Source organism: Chiloscyllium plagiosum, unplaced genomic scaffold, assembly GCF_037043375.1.
Source record: "Chiloscyllium plagiosum isolate Xiang-an unplaced genomic scaffold, Cpla_swu_hap1 HiC_scaffold_13, whole genome shotgun sequence".
NCBI classification, from domain to species: domain Eukaryota; kingdom Metazoa; phylum Chordata; class Chondrichthyes; order Orectolobiformes; family Hemiscylliidae; genus Chiloscyllium; species Chiloscyllium plagiosum.
Genome location: NW_028270151.1, coordinates 80,096,051 through 80,114,783, shown reverse-complemented (window position 1 = coordinate 80,114,783; position 18,733 = coordinate 80,096,051). Strand labels below are relative to the sequence as shown.

The 18,733-nt window shown below is 44.3% G+C and overlaps 1 protein-coding gene across 1 annotated transcript in view; it reads right to left on the bottom strand.

Moving 5' to 3' along the window:
- crocc2 (ciliary rootlet coiled-coil, rootletin family member 2) overlaps window positions 1-18,733 on the bottom strand; it is a 300,372-nt gene that overhangs the window by 40,939 nt on the left and 240,700 nt on the right. Inside the window, exon 33 of the mRNA XM_043702904.2 lies at window positions 12,707-12,907. Coding sequence (XP_043558839.2) covers window positions 12,707-12,907 — 201 coding nt within the window. The remainder of the gene's footprint in view (window positions 1-12,706; window positions 12,908-18,733) is intronic.

Below are 18,733 nucleotides of genomic sequence, written 5' to 3'. Positions count from 1 at the left end.
TTATTTGTCAGCCATTGCCTTGGCCTTTAAGTGAACTTGTCAAATTCTGTTTGCAGCCTTTTTACATCCTCCTTACAACTCATGCAGTACACATTTATAAGATATAGTTATGAACTTTTTTTTAGATTTAGATTTTAGATTTTATTGTCACATGTACTTAAATAGCGAAGTACAGGAGTGTAGTGAAAAGTGTATAATGTCACCACTCACGGTGCCATCTCAGGTACCAAGGTACAAAAAACTTGGGTACAAAGTAGTAATAGAAATGAGAGTTAAAATGTTAAGCATTACTTCATTGAATAGTAGTAAAATAAAGAAATAAGTGATAGTTTACATTAAAATCTGAAGTGTAAACTCAAATTGGACACATTCCTGTGAAACAAAATGGAGGAGAGAGGTCAGATGACCAATCTTTCCTGCCAATGCATATAGAACTGTGAGAACGTTGAGCTAATCTTTCCATCTGGACCGGTCCCGATAGTTATTCAAATACAAATGATGTACAAAGTTAAAAATCACACAACACCAGGTTATAGTCCAACAGGTTTAATTGGAAGCACACTAGCTTTCGGAGCGACGCTCCTTCATCAGGTGATTGTGGAGGGCTCGATCGTAACACAGAATTTATAGCAAAAAATTGCAGTCTGATGTAACTGAAATTATACATTGAAGAATTGATTGTCTGTTAAGCCTTTCATCTGTTAGAATACAGTGATAGTTTCACTTCTTTCATGTGTAAATCACAAAACCCTTTTTTTTAAAGTTGCATTCTCGGGTTAGCTGTTAACAATGGTGATAGCTAGACAATATGTTGAAGGTATTAGCCCCCTGTGTTCTCTGTCTATGACCTGATGTTTAGATTGATTCCAATCTAAAAAGTGAGATAACAGAGTTTTACATAAATTCATGCAGTTTTTGAGCTCAGAGTTCTACATGAATGTATGTGGTTTTTGAGCAAAGTGCAATGTAACTCTGACAGTACCAAAAAAATTCACCACACAAAATATATGTGTGCATGTGAGTCTTTGTCTGTCTGTGTGTCTGTCTGTCTGGGGTGGGGGTTGTGAGTGTGAGAAAGTGCGTGTGTGTGTGTGTGTAGTAAGTGCAGTGTCTAAAGTCCTAAAAGTATAATTACGCCATGTTCTTCGTGATCTGCAACACATTATCAATGAGGATGAGCACCTCACCAAGACCTTCCCCACACCTCCACTACTTGCCTTTAAACAACCGCCAAACCTCAAACAGATCATTGTTCGTAGCAAACTGCCCGGCTCTCAGGACAATTCCATGCAACCCTGTCACGGTGGACGCTGCAAAACGTGTCAGATTGTGGACATAGATACCACTATTATGCATGGGAACACCTCCCACCGTGTACATGGCAGGTACTCATGTGACTCAGCCAACGTTGTCTATCTTATACGTTGCAGGCAGGGATGCCCGGAGGCATGGTACATTGGGGAAACCGAGCAAAGGCTACGACAACGGATGAATAGGCACCGCACAACAATCAACAGACAGGAGGGTTCCCTCCCAGTTGGGGAACACTTCAGTGGTCCAGGACATTCAGCCTCGGACCTTCGGGTGACCATCCTCCAAGGTGGACTTCGGGACAGGCAGCAGAGGAAAGTGGCCGAGCAGAGGCTGATAGCTAAGTTCGGTACCCATAGGGAGGGCCTCAACCGGGACCTTGGGTTCATGTCACATTACAGGTGATCACCATTGCACTACACACACACACACACAGATATTCCTACACACACACACACTCACATACACACGGACATAGATACACACAGACGCGCACACAGGCACCCACACACAGCCTTATAGACACACAGACTCCCACACATGCACCCCCTCACAGACTTAAGACACTCTGCACTCACTACACACACACTTTCTCACACTCACAACCCCCACCCCAGACAGACACACACACACAGACAGACAAAGACCCACATGCACACATATATTTTGTGTGTTGAAATTTTTTGGTACTTTCAGAGTTACATTGTACTTTGCTCAAAAACCACATACATTCATGTAGAACTCTGAGCTCAAAATCTGCATGAATTTATGTAAAACTCTGTTATCTCACTTTTTAGATTGGAATCAATCTAAACATCAGGTCATAGACAGAGAACACAGGGGGCTAACACCTTCAACATATTGTCTAGCTATCACCATTGTTAACAGCTAACCCGAGAATGCAACTTTAAAAAAAAGGGTTTTGTGATTTACACATGAAAGAAGTGAAACTATCACTGTATTCTAACAGATGAAAGGCTTAACAGACAATCAATTCTTCAATGTATAATTTCAGTAACATCACACTGCAATTTTTTGCTATAAATTCTGTGTTACGATCGAGCCCTCCACAATCACCTGATGAAGGAGCGTCGCTCCGAAAGCTAGTGTGCTTCCAATTAAACCTGTTGGACTATAACCTGGTGTTGTGTGATTTTTAACTTTGTACACCCCAGTCCAACACCGGCATCTCCAAATCACAAATGATGTCGTTATTGGTACACTTCTCCAACTCGTTCAAAAAGCCAGGGTTCACAGCCTTCTATAGATTTTTTGAACATCAAACGTGAAATCTAGAATCAATGAGTGTAAAGTGCTTTACTTTATTATGGTGGTTTATGGATGAGTGTTGCCCAGGCTCCATTGTCTGACAATAGCTTAACCATCAGAAGCTATTCTGGGCTCGCTGTAATTGATACACCTGTCAGATAACCCAGGGTTTTATTTTAATAAGTACATAATCTGATCAGACAAACAGAATTATCTGTCGAGAAAAGACATTGCCTCAGATTACCAGCTTTAAATCATGTGTACATGGAAACTTGAGCTGGCTTTGAACTCCTCATCTGAGGAACCATACAAGGGCTTCTCCTGATATGAAGGTTCAGTGACTGGAGTGGTATAACAGAAATTTACTCCTGCAAATGTAACAGTGTTGAATGAGACCTTCCCAAACTACCAGAGCTTTTTACTTCAGTGGTTAAAACTGGATTACAGGTCTGCATCATTTCACCCCTGCGAAAAGTGTGACAGTGAACTCTTGAAATCCTAAAACATAAAAGGATGCTACTTTTATAATCAGAGTCTGTGTGTGTATGTGTATGTATGTGTCTGTGTGTGTGCGTATGTATGTGTGCATATGTATGTGTATGTGTGTGTGTATGTGTGTGTGTATGTATGTGTGTGTGTATGTATGCATATGAATGTGTATGTGTGTGTGCGTATGTATGTGTATTGTGTGTGCGTATGTATGTGTGTGTGTGTATGCGTATGTATGTGTATGTGTGTGCGCGTATGTATGTGTATGTGTGTGTGCGTATGTATGTGTGTGTGCGTATGCATATGTATGTGTATGTGTTGATTGAGGTCTTGGACAACAAACATTTATTCATATTTTAAAAGTCATGAGAAAAACTGTAATTTGCTGTTTCCTGATAGCTACAATACTTAGAGGTTGCAACATGTTTTAACTCCCAAATAGTCTGTCTTCGGTCAATAGAGAAGTGAAAAGGGCAACCATCCCAGTTATATCCCCAAGATGGCGCTGACACGGGGTGACCCTTTGAGAGCTCTCTACAAATCATCCCAATTACATCCCTCAGTCGATAGTACGGCTGAGCAATGTTTAATGTAGATCACATCTTTAGCACTGCAGTAAATTACAGTTCACTCACCAAGCTACAAAGTAAATATTCAAATAGTGCTGACCCAATTCATAGAAAAGCTATAAGGTTAATATCCAGCCTTGGAGTACTGAACTAAGAGAGAAGTCTAGAAAAAGATGGGGCACTTCAACCAGATTAGATGTTGACAGAGTGTGAAGTCTTATCAAAGTGTAAGAGAGACATTACAAAGTGAGCAAAGGAGTTATAACTTCAAGGCTTCAGTTGATTGTACTCATCTTTAATGCATTTCAAGCACCATCAGTGCAAAACTGACCAGCCTCAGATGAAATAGCTGCAAAGAATTAGGATTTGTACTCTTCCCTTTTAATTCTGTTGCTGATCAGAGTATGTTTTTTAATCAAAGAAATGCCCAAAGAGATGGCAGAGAAGTGTTAAGTGAATTTGGGATTCTTTCAATGAACCATAAATGCCAGAGAAGGCATGTTTATGTTGCTGTGAATAAAAAAGAAACACTGCGGTTATGACACATCCCAAGTAACTGCTTGTTGGAATCTTGCACAGCCCACAGTGTGTCAAGCACGGTTCAATGGTACCACTTTTGTCTTTGATTCAGAAGGTCATGGGTTCACGTTCCACTCCAAAGTCAAAATCTAGACTGACTCTATGGTGCAGCTATGAGCGAGTGCTGCATTGCTAGGTGCTACTGTCTCTTTGGATGGGAAATTGAAGACTCATATACCTTCTCAGCTGGCCGCAAAATATTTCACAGCAAGCAAATTCGGACCGGTGTCAAGGTCATTTTTATCTCTCAGCCAGCATAATCTCAAAAGGTTAGCTGATGATTCAGCTCACTGTAGTTTAAAGGGTAATTTCCGAGCTCAAATTAATGGCAGAGTTTTCCACATTGTAACAGTAGCGACATTTCAAAAGTACCTCGCTGACTGTCAATAAATGCCTGGACACCATGACTATATAACTTGAGTATTTTCTTAACAGTACAAAAGCTATTAAAATGCAAAATTGACAATCTCCTGAGCCATTCCATACAACAGTTGCAGATCTACTGACATCGGTTACACACCCTCAGACTGTAAGAGCTATCAGATCTACAGAGAACGGGGATATAGTTACAGTGAGTTCACTGCGATTTGTTTGACAGCTTGATTTCTTTTTTGTTACGAGGGGTCCTATAATGGGCTTCTCATTCTTTAAACAAAGCAGGGTGGGCCTTGATCAGGCGCCGGGCACGGTGCCATCATTTAGATCAGACCGAGAAAATGGACTGCAATAGAAAGTGACTGATCAGCCCACACACAAATCAGGTTTAGCTGCTGGTCAAAATGAACCATTTGTGATGCACTTCTGCTGATTCAGGCCCTTGGTTTTTTTTTGTAGCTTGAATTCTAATAAACAGAAACTCACTTGCCAAGAAGCATTCTGTTTGCGTCAGGGCTCTGTAAACTGGCAATAACTAACTGCCACTTGGTGAACATTTGCACTCGAGACGTTTTCACCATTTATTCGGCTATATAATCTCAGCAAAAATGCACCGACCACTTCATTAAAATAATGAACTTGAAGCAAAAACCGAATCTGTCATGTTCCCTGTGAAATACAGCGATCTGATTTTAAAAAAACCAGCGATCCATCAAAGAGTAAGCAAAGTTTTACATTTGGATCAAGGAACTTTTTCCTACCAAGAAAGGAGTAAATGGCAAAGAGTTTGCACCTTTGGAATTCAGTGGGACTGAAAGGAAAAGATTTGGGCCATCGGGAAGTGTTTCGGTTCATTGGAATTCTGTCCAATGTTAGCAAATGGAGAGGCCTCATCATGTCAATTCTATGAAAGGTGTGGAAACCAAGTAGACAAGGAATTCAGTGAGAAAAAATAAGTAACATCTGGGATTTTTCTATGCCTTATGTCAGGTTGTAAGAAAGTAGAATGTATGAGGCATGTTTATGGTATTTAGAAAATCCAGAAACTTTTGGAAATGAACTTCCCCTTCACCCTAGGGCAGTCGGTCAATTTCAAATAAATCAGCATCACCTCCAGTTGTATATTACCAAGTAATAAGAACAAGGTCTCACTCGCTCTACTGAATCTGTTCCATCTTGTATATATCACCTGTAGGCATCCCTCAGTTTCCTTATCTTGTAGCTCAATTGTAGGAATTGGTGGAGAGTATTGCATTGCCAATTTGTCTATCCATCTGACTTAGAACATGACACTATTTAGAAAATACCTGTGATTTACTAAATGTGGGAAGATATTTTGGTGAACTTCTGCTTATCTTGATTTTATGACAGGAACAAATTGCACCCATTGGCATTCATCACTGACCAAAATGTTGGGCATTAAGGAGAGATTTGAATGCCTAATATTGTAAAAAGAATTCGTTTTGAATTATTTGGGATGTGGACATCACTGTGCTAGACCAGCATTTATTGCCCAGTTAAGAGTCTTTCATATTTTTTTGGTCTAGAATGACATTTAGGCCAAACTAGATAAGGATGGCAAAATGCTTTCCCCCCTAAAAAAATTAATGAACACAATAGGTTTTTACAACAATTGGCAGTAGTCACATGGTTGCCATTATGTTCCAGATTATTTTAAAAGTATGAGTAGATTTAAATTTCACCACACCCTCCATGGTGGGATTTGATCCCATATTAGCCAAGAATCTGAATTAATAGCCCAGTGACGTTATGTCACCATCTCTCCACATGAGAGGCTATGCATGAATTTTCTTTCATTCTTTCATCAGATGTAGCATTTATTTCCCACCACTAATTGGTCTTGAAAAGGTTATAATGCCTTTTTGAAACACTCCAGTGCAAGACCAAGGGATGTCGGTACCAAGTGCTGTTACAGAGAATTTCAAGATTTTGACCCACAACAGTGAAGGAACAGCAATAGAATTCCAGGACTATGTGTGGCTTTGATGGGAAAATTGAAAGTGGTGGTGTCCCCATGCATCTCCTGCCCTGGTCCTTCTAAGTGGTTGACATCATGTATTTGGAAACTGCTGTTGCAGAAATTGAACTGCAACAAAATAGCTTTAGGTAGAAATGGGAAGGTAAAAGGTAGTGTGATCCATAGACTAGTTGAGTCAAATGACCTTTTTGTGTGCTGTACCTAGTTCAATTTAAAATGGATAGGATAATCAAGAGTTTGCAAGAGTAGTTTTGATGACCAGTAAGCTCAAGAGAATCCTTCCGTAACACCTTTGTATGGGTGGCTTGGGAAGCAGCTTTCTAAAACCTGCAGCCCTTGAGAGATACAAGAAATATGAAGAAGGGTAGTCTACCAATAGCAGCAATGCTAAGCAGAGTCTGGAATACAACAATACCTGCCCAAGCAAGCAGCAATCGAATTTACCTTCATAACCTTGACGAGGGAAGGGCCATAGATGTAGTCTACATGGATTTCAGTAAGGCCTTTGATAAGGTTCCACATAGTAGGCTGTTCTGGAAGTTTAGACCGCTTGGAATCCAGGGGGAGCTGGCAATTTGGATACAAAATTGGCTTGATGGTGGGAAGCAGAGGGTAATAGTGGAAGGATGCTTGTCGGACTAGAGGCCTTTGATAAGTGGAGTGCCTTGGGGGTCGATGCTGGGCCCATTGCTGTTTGTTATCTGTATCAATGATTTGGATGATAATGTTCAAGGCATGATTAGTAAGCTTGCAGATGACACTAAAATAGATGGTGTCGTGGACAGTGAAGAAAGATATCAGAAATTGCAGCAGGACCTTGATCAGCTGGGGAAGTGGGCCAAGAAATGGCAAATGGAGTTTAATATAGATAAGTGTGAGGTCTTGCATTTTGGAAAGTCAAATCAAGGTAGGAGTTTCATGGTGAATGGTAAGACCTTAAGGAGTGTAGTGGAACAGAGGGAACATGAAGTTCAGTTTCACAGTTCTCTGAAAGTGGAGTCACAGGCAGACTGGGCAGTGAAGAAGGCTTTTTGCACACTGCACTTCATCAGTCAGGGCATTGACTACAGAAATTGGGAAGAACTCACCATCAAACCAGCAGAAAATTTCCTGCTCCTCGGATGCTGCCTGACCTGTTATGCTTTTCCAGCACCACTCTAATCTAGACTCTGGTTTCCAGCATCTGCAGCCCTTGTTTTTACCTACAGAAGTTGGGAAGCTATGTTACAGTTATACAGGGTGTTGATGAGGCAGCATTTGGAGGATTGTGTTCAGTTTTGGTCACCTAATTATAGGAAGGATGTTATTAAACTGGAAAGAGTGCAGAAAACATTTACAAGGACATTGCCTGGACTCAGTGGTTGAAGTTATTGGGAGAGCTTGGACAAGCTAGGACATTTTAGAGGGTAGAAGACTGAGGGAGGACATTATAGAGGGGTATAAGATCATGAGAGGCATGGATAGGGTGAATGTACTCAGTCTTTTTCCCAGGGCTGAGGAATCAAGGACTAGAGGGCACCAGTTTAAGGTTAGAGGGAAAAGAATAAAAGGGAACCTGAGGGGCAACATTTTTATTCAGACGGTAGTACACATATGGAATGAGCTGCCAGCAGAAGTGGTTGAGACAATGACATTAACAACATTTAAAAGGCATTTGGACAAATACATGGATAGAAAAAGGTTAGAAGGATATGGGCCAAGTGCAGGAAAATGGGATTAGTGTGAACGGACATCTTGGTCGGCATGGACCAGATTGGGCCAAAGGGCCTGTCTCCGAGTTGTAGGACTCTATGATGCTATAACCTGCAAAGCACTGCATTATTAATTCATCATGATCATCAACAGTTATCAAGGGGAATGGGGAGACAGTGGGAACACAGAGTTGAAACTGAGGACCGACATGAGCATACTGAATGGTGGAGTAGTATGGATGGGCCAAATGGTCTACTCTTGTTCCTACTTTGTGTTTCTCATAAAAGTTTATTCTGTGTAAAGAGAGATGGTAGTCACTCAGGGCATTACAGTAGTATGAGAGAAATACAGATACTGTACTGGTGCAAACGGATTTTGTCTAAGGGATGTTCATGTGTCAACATACATGACAGATTTACGCACGTGAGGAGCCACATGGAGTCAATAGCATGGGGTGGGGATGGCACTGGAGAGGGGAAAGAGGTTTGAATGACATGAAAGGAGAGGGAAGAATAGGTTGGGTGATTTGCCAAGTGTTCTGTGGATCTCTAACTTATTCCTTTACTCAGAGAGAGAGGAGCTTGAAGGTAGGAAGGTGCATATCACTGTTTGCTGAATCTTTCTATTTCAGGGCAATCTGCACAGAAGGCAGTGTCTCAGCCAGAATGGAAGGAGGTCTCAGGCGCAACTAGCCCTTGATTCATTCTTTGCAGTATGGCCAACCTGGCAAGATGTGCAGGTTCGGTGAATTGGCCATGCTAAATTGCCCATAGTGTTCAGGGCTGTGCAGGTTAGATGCATTAATCAGGAGTAAATGTAGGATAATAGGGTAGGGGATTGGGTCTGGGTGGGTTACTCTTCAGAGGGTTGATGTGTATTTGTTGGACCAAAGGGTCTGTTTCCTCACTGTAGGGATTCTATGATTCTATGACTTAGAGTCATAGAGTCATAGAGATGTACAGCATGGAAACAGACCCTTTGGTCCAATCCATCCATGCCGGCCAGATATCCCAACCCAATCTAGTCCCACCTGCCAGCACCCGGCCCATATCCCTCCAAACCCTTCCTATTCATATACCCATCCAAATGCCTCTTAAATGTTGCAATTGTACCCTATCAATGCCTCTCATAATTTTGTAAGCTTCTATAAGGTCACCCCTCAGCTTCTGACGCTCCAGGGAAAACAGCCCCAGCCTGTTCAGCCTCTCCCTATACCTCAAATCCTCCAACCCTGGCACCATCCTTGTAAATCTTTTCTGAACCCTTTCAAGTTTCTCAATATCTTTCCAATAGGAAGGAGACGGACGCAATGTTCCAACAGTGGCCTAACCAATGTCCTGTACAGCCGCAACATGACCTCCCAACTCCTGTACTCAAAACTCTGACCAATAAAGAAAAGCCTACCAAACACCTTCTTCACTATCCTATCTACCTGTGACTCCACTTTCAAGGAGCATTCCAAGGTCTCTTTGTTCAGCAAAACTCCCTAGGACCTTACCATGAAGTGTATAAGTCCTGTGAAGATTTGCTTTCCCAAAATACAGCACCTCGCATTTATCTGAATTAAACTCCATCTGCCACTTCTCAGCCCATTGGCCCATCTGGTCCAGATCCTGTTGTAATCTGAGGTAACCCAATTTGCTGTCCACTACACCTCCAAGTTTGGTGTCATCTGTAAACTTACCAACTGTACCTCTTATGCTCGCATCCAAATCATGTATGTAAATGACAAAAAGTAGAGGACCCAGCACCGATCCTTGTGGCACTCCACTGGTCACAGGCCTCCAGTCTGAAAAACAATCCACCACCACCATCCTTTGTCTTCTACCTTTGAGCCAGTTCTGTATCCAAATGGCTAGTTCTCCCTGTATTCCATGAGATCTAACCTTGCTAATCAGTCTCCCATGGGGAACCTTGTTGAAGTCCACATAGATCACGTCTACCGCTCTGCCCTCATCAATCCTCTTTGTTACTTCTTCAAAATTGCTATAATAAAATCAGAGTTGTTGGAAATGATGATTCAGAGTGGACTGTTTCCCAAGATCAGCTCAAACACAATTTTATAGAAACATTGCAGCTCAAAGGGTGCTTGATGACTCTTTCTTTGAGACAGCATTTTAAAGTACACCCTTTTCTCTATCTGTCGGCCTCCAACAGACACTGTAAACAGTGGCTGCACGAAGGTATTGTGCACCATTACTTTGAGGCCCACTGCTTTATTAAACACCAACATAATAAAACCCATCCCTGGGAGCTTGAACTTGAGAAGATACGGCCAGTGTGACACAAGTGCTGGTGGCTCCTAAAAAGCAGGCATCTGATACCTGAATAATCAGCACAATCCCTGTCCCTGCATCCTCAACACCTTGGAATTCTGGGGAGACAATTTTCATGATGCAACATCCTTTTCTACCTCAAAAAGAAGGGGACCAGAACTGTGCAGGGAATTGAAGTCCTGACTGAATGTTGATGGCACGTGTATTCTGAATGTCAGGACGACCTCAGTTTAGTCAATCAACAACGTGCCTCACAAATGGATGCAAAACAGGATTTAGATAATCCAGTCATATCTCCCAATGTTATTCCATTCTTCTTGCCTGCCATGCTGCCACCAAATTCCTACTCCTGACCACCAAACATGGTAGGTGTAAGGTTAAACATACTTTTTAAAGGTTTCTTTCGGTGTAGTCTGGAGGGGCAGAACACAGGACAGTTTTATTGCAGTTAAGTGCATGTTTAAGCACTGAAACCAATTTTGGTATCTGACCCCCTTGCTACTTTGGTTGCCACACTAATCACTCCTTGGCACTCACTATAAGCTGCTTTCACTTCTGCTACTCCTTGCAGGCTGATCAAAGTCAGATATTATGGTGCTAGATAGAGACATAGAGTCACACAGCACCCTTTTGTCCAACATGTCCACACCGACCATACTCCCAAGCTGAACTAGTCCCATTTGTCTGCATTTGGCCCATATCCCTCCAAACGTTTCCTATTTGTGAACTTATCCAAATGCCTTTTGAACCTTGTAACTGTACCTGCATCCACCATTTCCTCTGGAAGTACATTCCACACACGAATCACCCTCCATGTAAAAAGGTTGCCCCTCATGTCCTTTATAAATCTTTCTCCTCTGCCCTTAAAAATATGCCCTCTAGTTTTGAACTCCTCTTCCCTTGGGAAAAGACCCTTATCTATACCCCTCATGATTTTATAAACCTCATTAAGATCACACCTCAACCTTCGATGCTCCAGTGAAAAAAGTCCCAGTCTTTCCAGTCTATTTTTATGTCTCAAACCCTCCATTCCCAGCAACATCCTGGTCAATCTTTTTTGAATCCTCTCCAGTCTAAAAATATCCTTCTAATAACATGGTGACCAGAATTATATACAGTATTCCAGAAGAGGCCTTACCAACGTCCAAAGGTGAGCTGATTATAAGGAGTGAATTTCACAACAGGGTCTTTGAAATCAGAGCAGGCCTTCTGTTAGCTGCATTAGCAGAATGCATAACCAGCCAAACTAATGCAACACATGTAAAAGAAGCCATTGTGATTCTGATTTGTGGAGATTATCTCTACAAGCTTGGCTCAGTAGGTGACTCCAGAATCAGAAGATTGTAGAGGATTATAACTCTGGTCCAGGACTTGAGCATGTCGTCCAAGCCGAAGCTGCAGTGCGGTCTTGAGAGAATGTTGCACTCTCCTGTGTCTCATCTCTTCAATGAGGTATTGAGCGATTCACCTTTTTAAGTGGAGATAAAACCTTGCTGTTGTTTAGTGAACAGCAGCGCTCTCCTGACCAACAATTCTCCCTCAGCCAAACCACCAAAAATGGACCTACTGGTCTTTATTTAGTTTGCCAATTGCTGAATCTTGCTGGAGGGAAATTGGCAACCATGTTTGTCTCCCTTTTCAGCAGTCAGGAGAGTGTAGACCAGCCTTTCATACCCAAGTTCTTCCAAGGCCTGCAACTTTTCAATCTCACCTCAGGAAAGATTCATTCTCGACATGTGCACAAGGATCTAACAAGACAGACTGCCCAACTGATGTAAAACGTTCCTTTGGAATGGAAACTGAACATTTGTACAAAGCGTGTTCAGCCGACAGGCAATGGAATTGAAAGCTTTAGAGTAGAAACAGAGATGAACAGTAGCTAGCCCAGCCTGGTCAGGTCAGGATGGAGTGCCAACCCAATCCTAGAAAGGGGAGCCACTCTAAGTTCGTCCATGGTGTCAAAACAGTGTCCAAGAATGGGACACAGATCTACATTCCAATTTATTTCACAACATGAGGTATTTAACTTACAGATAGGGAGAAACTACTGGATTTCAGCTGGCCTCCAGATATAGAGGCTTTGACCACTGCAAGCAAGGATCAAAGGCTGTTTCTCAGAGTGATCGACCTGTGGACAATCCCCTTACCTTGTCCAGCGCTTTCTTCAGGGCAGATCGCTCCTTCTCGAGGCGGACCTTTGAACGTTGGAGTTCTCGCTTCTCATTCTCCAACTGGGCAACAGCTCTCTGTAAGTTGGTCACACGCTCCTGGTAGATGTGTTTTTCTTGCTGAAGTTTCTCAATCTGTTTCAAGGCCCCTTCCTCACTTTCCTGCCTCTGGTGCAATACCTGAGAGTAGAAGCAAGGAAGTTAGGTGTCCCTGCTCAGTCATTGGTCATATTCATATTAATTTAGACAGATACTCTCTCAGTTCTGGTTCATTTTAATATTTGCTGCAATACATCAATAAGTAGTACTTCAAACAGTATGATCCTGAGATGGGTGACTCGGGCAAAGAGAGTCAAATTGGCCATAAATTGGGCCTTATCTTATTTCTCTCCTTTGGGGAAAGGATGAGCTTCATGTCTTAACTGAGAGAGATGGATGTTTTGAAAGCATCCAGGATGCTGGGTTGGATATGAAGGGCAACAGTAACTATGGTTGAAGGGAAGGCAGTAGAAAACTGAGTGTTGGTTAATAACAGAATGGTATTTTCTGGAATATTCCAACACTATCCAGTCAAATCCATCAGGTGCATCTGAGGCTATATTTCAAGAATATGAGACAGGTTTCAAGAGGGGATGTGAAGGCAATATCCCAGTGGCATTGTTGCTGGACTGCTGAGCCAGATAACATTCTGGGTACCCGGGTTTGAATCCCACCACAGTAAATGGTGGAATTTGAATTCAATAAATATCTGGAATTAAGAACCCAACGATGACCATGAATCCATTGGTGATTGTTGGTAAAACTCATCTGGTTCACTAATGCCTTTCCAGGGAAGGAAATTGCCAGCCTTAATTGATCTGGTCTACATGTGACTCCACACCCACAGCAATATGGTTGACTCTTAACTGCCCTCTGGGCAATTAGGGGTGGGCAATAAATGCTGATCTAGCCAGCAACACCAGCAACACCCTTATCCTGTGACTGCCTAAAGTAAAAAAAAAGAAGAGCTTTATCATCTGCTGTTCATTTCCAAAGCGCTACACTTTGATAGCAGGGATTTATATGGCTGCATTTCACTAGCGCTACTGTCCTGGGATGGGGGCTGTCAAACAGTGTGTGGGGGGGAGGGGAGGGGCGGAATGGCCGTGGGGACATTGGGGGTGCTGTGCCTGCTGTCGTCCTGCAATCACAATATTTTTCCAGCACAGGAAAATGTGGCGGATATCATTCCCATCCAGAGGCCAACTGCGACCCAAGCCACCATCTAAAAATTCTTCCCAGCAACATTTGCATTTTTATTGTTAATGGATGCCCTCTGTCATGTGATGAAATAGTTCATTAAACCCTGATGGCCTTCCCACAGTGATTGTAATGAGCTCAGCCAGGTCGACCACATAGAATATGACTTCCCTGATGAGTTCCCTGGGGCTGTTAACCTGCTCTAGTCAGGGAGCCCTGCACGACATAGAAGGATGAGTGTTCTTGATGCAGACCTTAGTGGCTGACCCTGTAAGAGCATGTACTATTGTCAAAGGCTGTGCAACTTGTAAATAAGGGATGATTGGAGATGGGACACTGGCCTTTGCGAAGTTATTTTATCCCCCATATGATAAGCACCCTTCCCTTCATGTCCTGCTTGGTCCTGTCCAACTGCCACCAGTGTCCTGGACACCACAAGTTGGGAGATGGCATCCCTCTTGTCTAAAAAGCATCCCATGGGAGGACAGTGTTCACGTGATCTGCAGGAGGGTCATTGTCCAAGTCATGGAAGTAGTAACAGAGAAAGATTCTTTTGATTTTTTTTTTAATTGATTAGATTCCCTACAGTGTGGAAACAGGCCCTTCGGCCCAACCAGTCCACACCGACCCTCCGAAGAGTAACCCACCCAGACCCATTTCCCTCTGACTAATGCACCTAACACTATGGGCAATTTAGCATGGCCAATTCACCTGACCTACACATCTTTGGACTGTGGGAGGAAACCGGAGCACTCGGAGGAAACCCGCGCAGACACGGGGAGAATGTGCAAACTCCACACAGACTGTCGCCTGAGGCAGGAATCAAACCTGGGACCTTGGTGCTGTGAGGCAACAGTGCTAACCACTGAGCTACCGTGCCACCCCAAGCTGCTGTGCAGTTGAAAGCTGCTGCGCAGTTGCACATCTAATCAAGGCCTGTCTTCTCTCCATGCTTGCTGCAGATGGGCTGGCCCGTGAACCTAGTCCGCCTCCAAGTGGATAAGCAGGCAGCGGTGAAAAGCTATGTAGGGGAAATCATTTTAACTCTTCCCGGTTCTGCAGCTTCAAGGAAAAAGGGAGAACTCAGACTCAGGAGAGGTTGCGGCTGGTGGAGGGGTGTGAGATGGGGGAGGGAACGGTGAAACAAAAGTTTGTAAGAATTCCGCCAACACCATTCTGAATGTGTGCCACCCAACAGCAGGTCGGTGTTACTTAAACTCATCTCCTCAGCTTGGTGTCAATCTCCAAATCCCTTCTCCTGATCAGAACTTGAGACCTAGTAGTAAAAGGGAACATCAAGAGGTTCTTCATCCTCAAAGGTGTTCAGGAGGCGAGAGAGAGACAGGGAAAACTGTCCCAGCTCCAGGAAACTATGCAGAACCTGCTCCTGCTGCAGACGATGGGGGTCGATGTCACGGACGATTTCAAGGAGGTGAAGGGCCAGCAAGCCTCGCTCTTTGCCTCGGAGGACTCCAAGATAATCTTCTGGTCCAGGGTCCGCTCGGTGGAGCAGGACGAGACGTGCTCACGTTTCTTCTTCCAGAAGGTGCACAAAGAGAGCTCCGTGCTCAGCAGCCTGAAGGAAGAAGATGGCTCGCTAACGTCATCCCAGGCTGACGTCATGAGGATCAGTAAATCCTTCTACGCCAGTCTGTATGACGCGAAGCCGACCGACAGCGTGGCCTTCCAGTCGTTCCTGTCCTCTATCACGGAGGTCTTAGAGAACTGAACACGGGAGAGGCTGGACCAGCTGCTATCTCTGGATGAGCTGACCAAGGCCCTCGAGTCCTTTGAAAAGAATAAAACTCCCGGAAGCAACAGCTTACCGGTCGAGCTCTATTCTGGACTTGATTGTCCAGGACCTGCTGCAGGTGTATGTCAGTATGCTTCGGGCAGATACCATGAGTGAATCCATGAGGAAGGGCATCATCACTCTCATCTACAAGCGGAAGGGGGAGAGGGAGGAACTCAAAAATTGGAGACCAATCTCACTGTTGAATGCGAATTACAAAATTCTGTCAAAAGTAATCGCCAACCGGATCAGGTCTGCTCTGGGGTCGGTGATTCACCCTGACCAAACCTGTGCTGTACCAGGCAGGAAGATCGCTGAGAGTCTCGCACTCCTCAGGGATACGATCGCTTACGTGCAGGACAGGGGGTTGGACACCTGCCTGATCAGCCTGGACCAGGAGAAAGCCTTTGACAGGATATCACACAAGTATATGAGAGATGTTCTCTCCAAAATGGGCTTTGGGGAGGGAATCTGCAATTGGATCAGACTGCTGTACACCAACATTGTCAGTGCAGTCTCAATCAATGGGTGGGAATCAGATAGCTTCCCAGTCAGATCTGGAGTCAGGCAGGGCTGCCCTCTCTCTCCTGCCTTATTAGTGTGCTGCATAGAGCCATTTGCCGAGTCCATCAGGAAGGATGCGAGCCTGAGAGGGGTGATTCTTCCTGGCAGCGGGGGCCTGCAGGTTAAGGCCTCCCTGTACATGGATGACGTCACCATTTTCTGCTCGGATCCGCTGTCCATGCGCAGACTCATGTGCATATGTGACCAGTTCGAACGGGCCTCGGGGGCCAAGGTAAACCGAGGCAAGAGCGAGGCCATGCTCTTCGGGAACTGGGCCGACCAATCCTCGATCCCCTTCATCGTCAGGACAAACCACCTGAAGGTGTTGGGTATTTGGTTCGGGGGGACTGAGGCGTGCGCCAAGTCTTGGGAGGAGCGTATCAGCAAAGTGAGGCAGAAACTGGGCAGATGGAAGCTACGGTCACTCTCCATTGCGGGAAAAAACCTTGTCATCAGGTGTGAGGCACTGTCATTGCTATTATACGTGGCACAGGTCTGGCCTATTCCCAGAACCTGTGCCGCTGCAGTCACCCGGGCCATCTTCCAGTTTATATGGAGGTCAAAGATGGACCGGGTCCGAAGGAACTTGCTGTACAAAGATCTGGGCAACGTGGGAGAAAATACACCCAATGCCACCCTCACCCTGATGGCCACCTTTGCGTGTGGCTGCATCAAGCTGTGCGTGGATCCCTGGAACGCAAACACCAAGTGTTCTACCTGTCCCCGGTGTTGCGAAGGATGGGCCTGGCCTCGCTGCCGCAGAACGCTCCGAGTAGTTGGACCGTTCCGTATCACCTGTCCTTCGTGGAGAAGTTTATGAAGAACAACACCTTTGACCACAAGTCCATCAGGAAGTGGTCAGCACGTAGTGTCCTTGAGACCCTTCGGGAAAAGGAGAGGGCGGATCCTATCGAGCGGTTCCCTGAGCAGACTGTCAAAGCCATTTGGCAGAATGCCTCATCGCCAGAACTTTCCAACAAGCACCAAGACATGGCTTGGCTGGTGGTGAGAAGGGCTCTGCCTGTGAGATCCTTTATGCACGTCCGGACTCTCAGCCGCACCGCACGCTGCCCTCGAAGCGGCTGCGGGGGGGACGAGACTGTCACACACCTCCTTCTGGAATGTGCCTATGCAGAGGAAGTCCAGAGAGGAATGCAGTGGTGTTTGTCGATGTTCGTCCCGAGCAGCGCCGTGACGCGGGACTCCGTGCTCTACGGTCTGTTCCCCGGGACGCACACCGAGACGAACATCAACTGCGCCTGGAGGATCATCAACTCGGTGAAGGACGCTCTCTGGGTGGTCCGAAACCTGTTGATCTTCCAGCTGAAGGAGTTGACCCCGACTGAGTGTTGCAGACTGGCACATTCCATGGTCCAGGACTACGTGTTGAGGGACACGCTGAAGCTTGGGGCAGCTGCCGCCAAGGCGCGATGGGGAAAGACCACCGTGTATCATCTGCCTGCCTAACGAAGAACAGGGGGCCCTTGCAGTCATTTGGGCTCTGCTGACGCCTCAGCTAATTATATGGATTGATAAATGTACAGACCTGTATATAAAAATTATAAATTCTGATCTCTGTATGTAAATGCTTACGTATGTATGGCATGACCAACTGTACAGACCATCAAATTATTTTATGAATAAAGTATATTTTTGAAATTAAAAAGAAAGAACTTGAGACCTAGTCTGTCTTTCTGCAGCTCTGCACCTTAACCAAGTTGGCAAAATTGGATTTTATCAGTTAGATCTGTTGCTTGGCACTTTTTTTTAAAAAAAAGGCCACTTTTACGAATTAATCATTAATTTAAATTTGGAATAGTTTTATTTTTGAAATTCACCTTGACTGTTGTGCCAAGCTTTGTCTTTCTTAAATTCATTCACTGTACTCCTGAGTAAGAGAAAAGTTGAAAACAAAGGAGCCAGTGTGAAAAGGTGGGATAAGACTGTTGGAGTGCATCTCTTCTTTCAGGTGTAGTCCCAACAATGACCTCTGTTCCCAATGGCACTGCTAAGAGAGAATCATTAGCCCTCCAATTAGGCTACAGTCATTGATATACTCGCTGACCTGATGTAGTGGTAATGTCACTGGACTAGTAATCCATGTTAATGTTCTGGGGACATGGGTTCGAATCTCACCACGATGGTGAAATTTGAAATCATTACAAAAATAAAAGGTGGAATTAAAAAAAACTTGCCAGTAGGAATTATGTATCCACTGTTGATTATTGTAACAAACCATCAAGCTCACTGATGTCCCAACTTTCGGGAAGGACATCTGCTTTCCTTACCTGGTTTGGCCTACATATGATTCCAGATCCAGAGCAATGCGGTTGACTCTTAGCTGCCCTCTTGGGAATGGGAAATAGTCAGTGATGCCCACATCCCATGAATGAGTCAACAAACGCATGAGG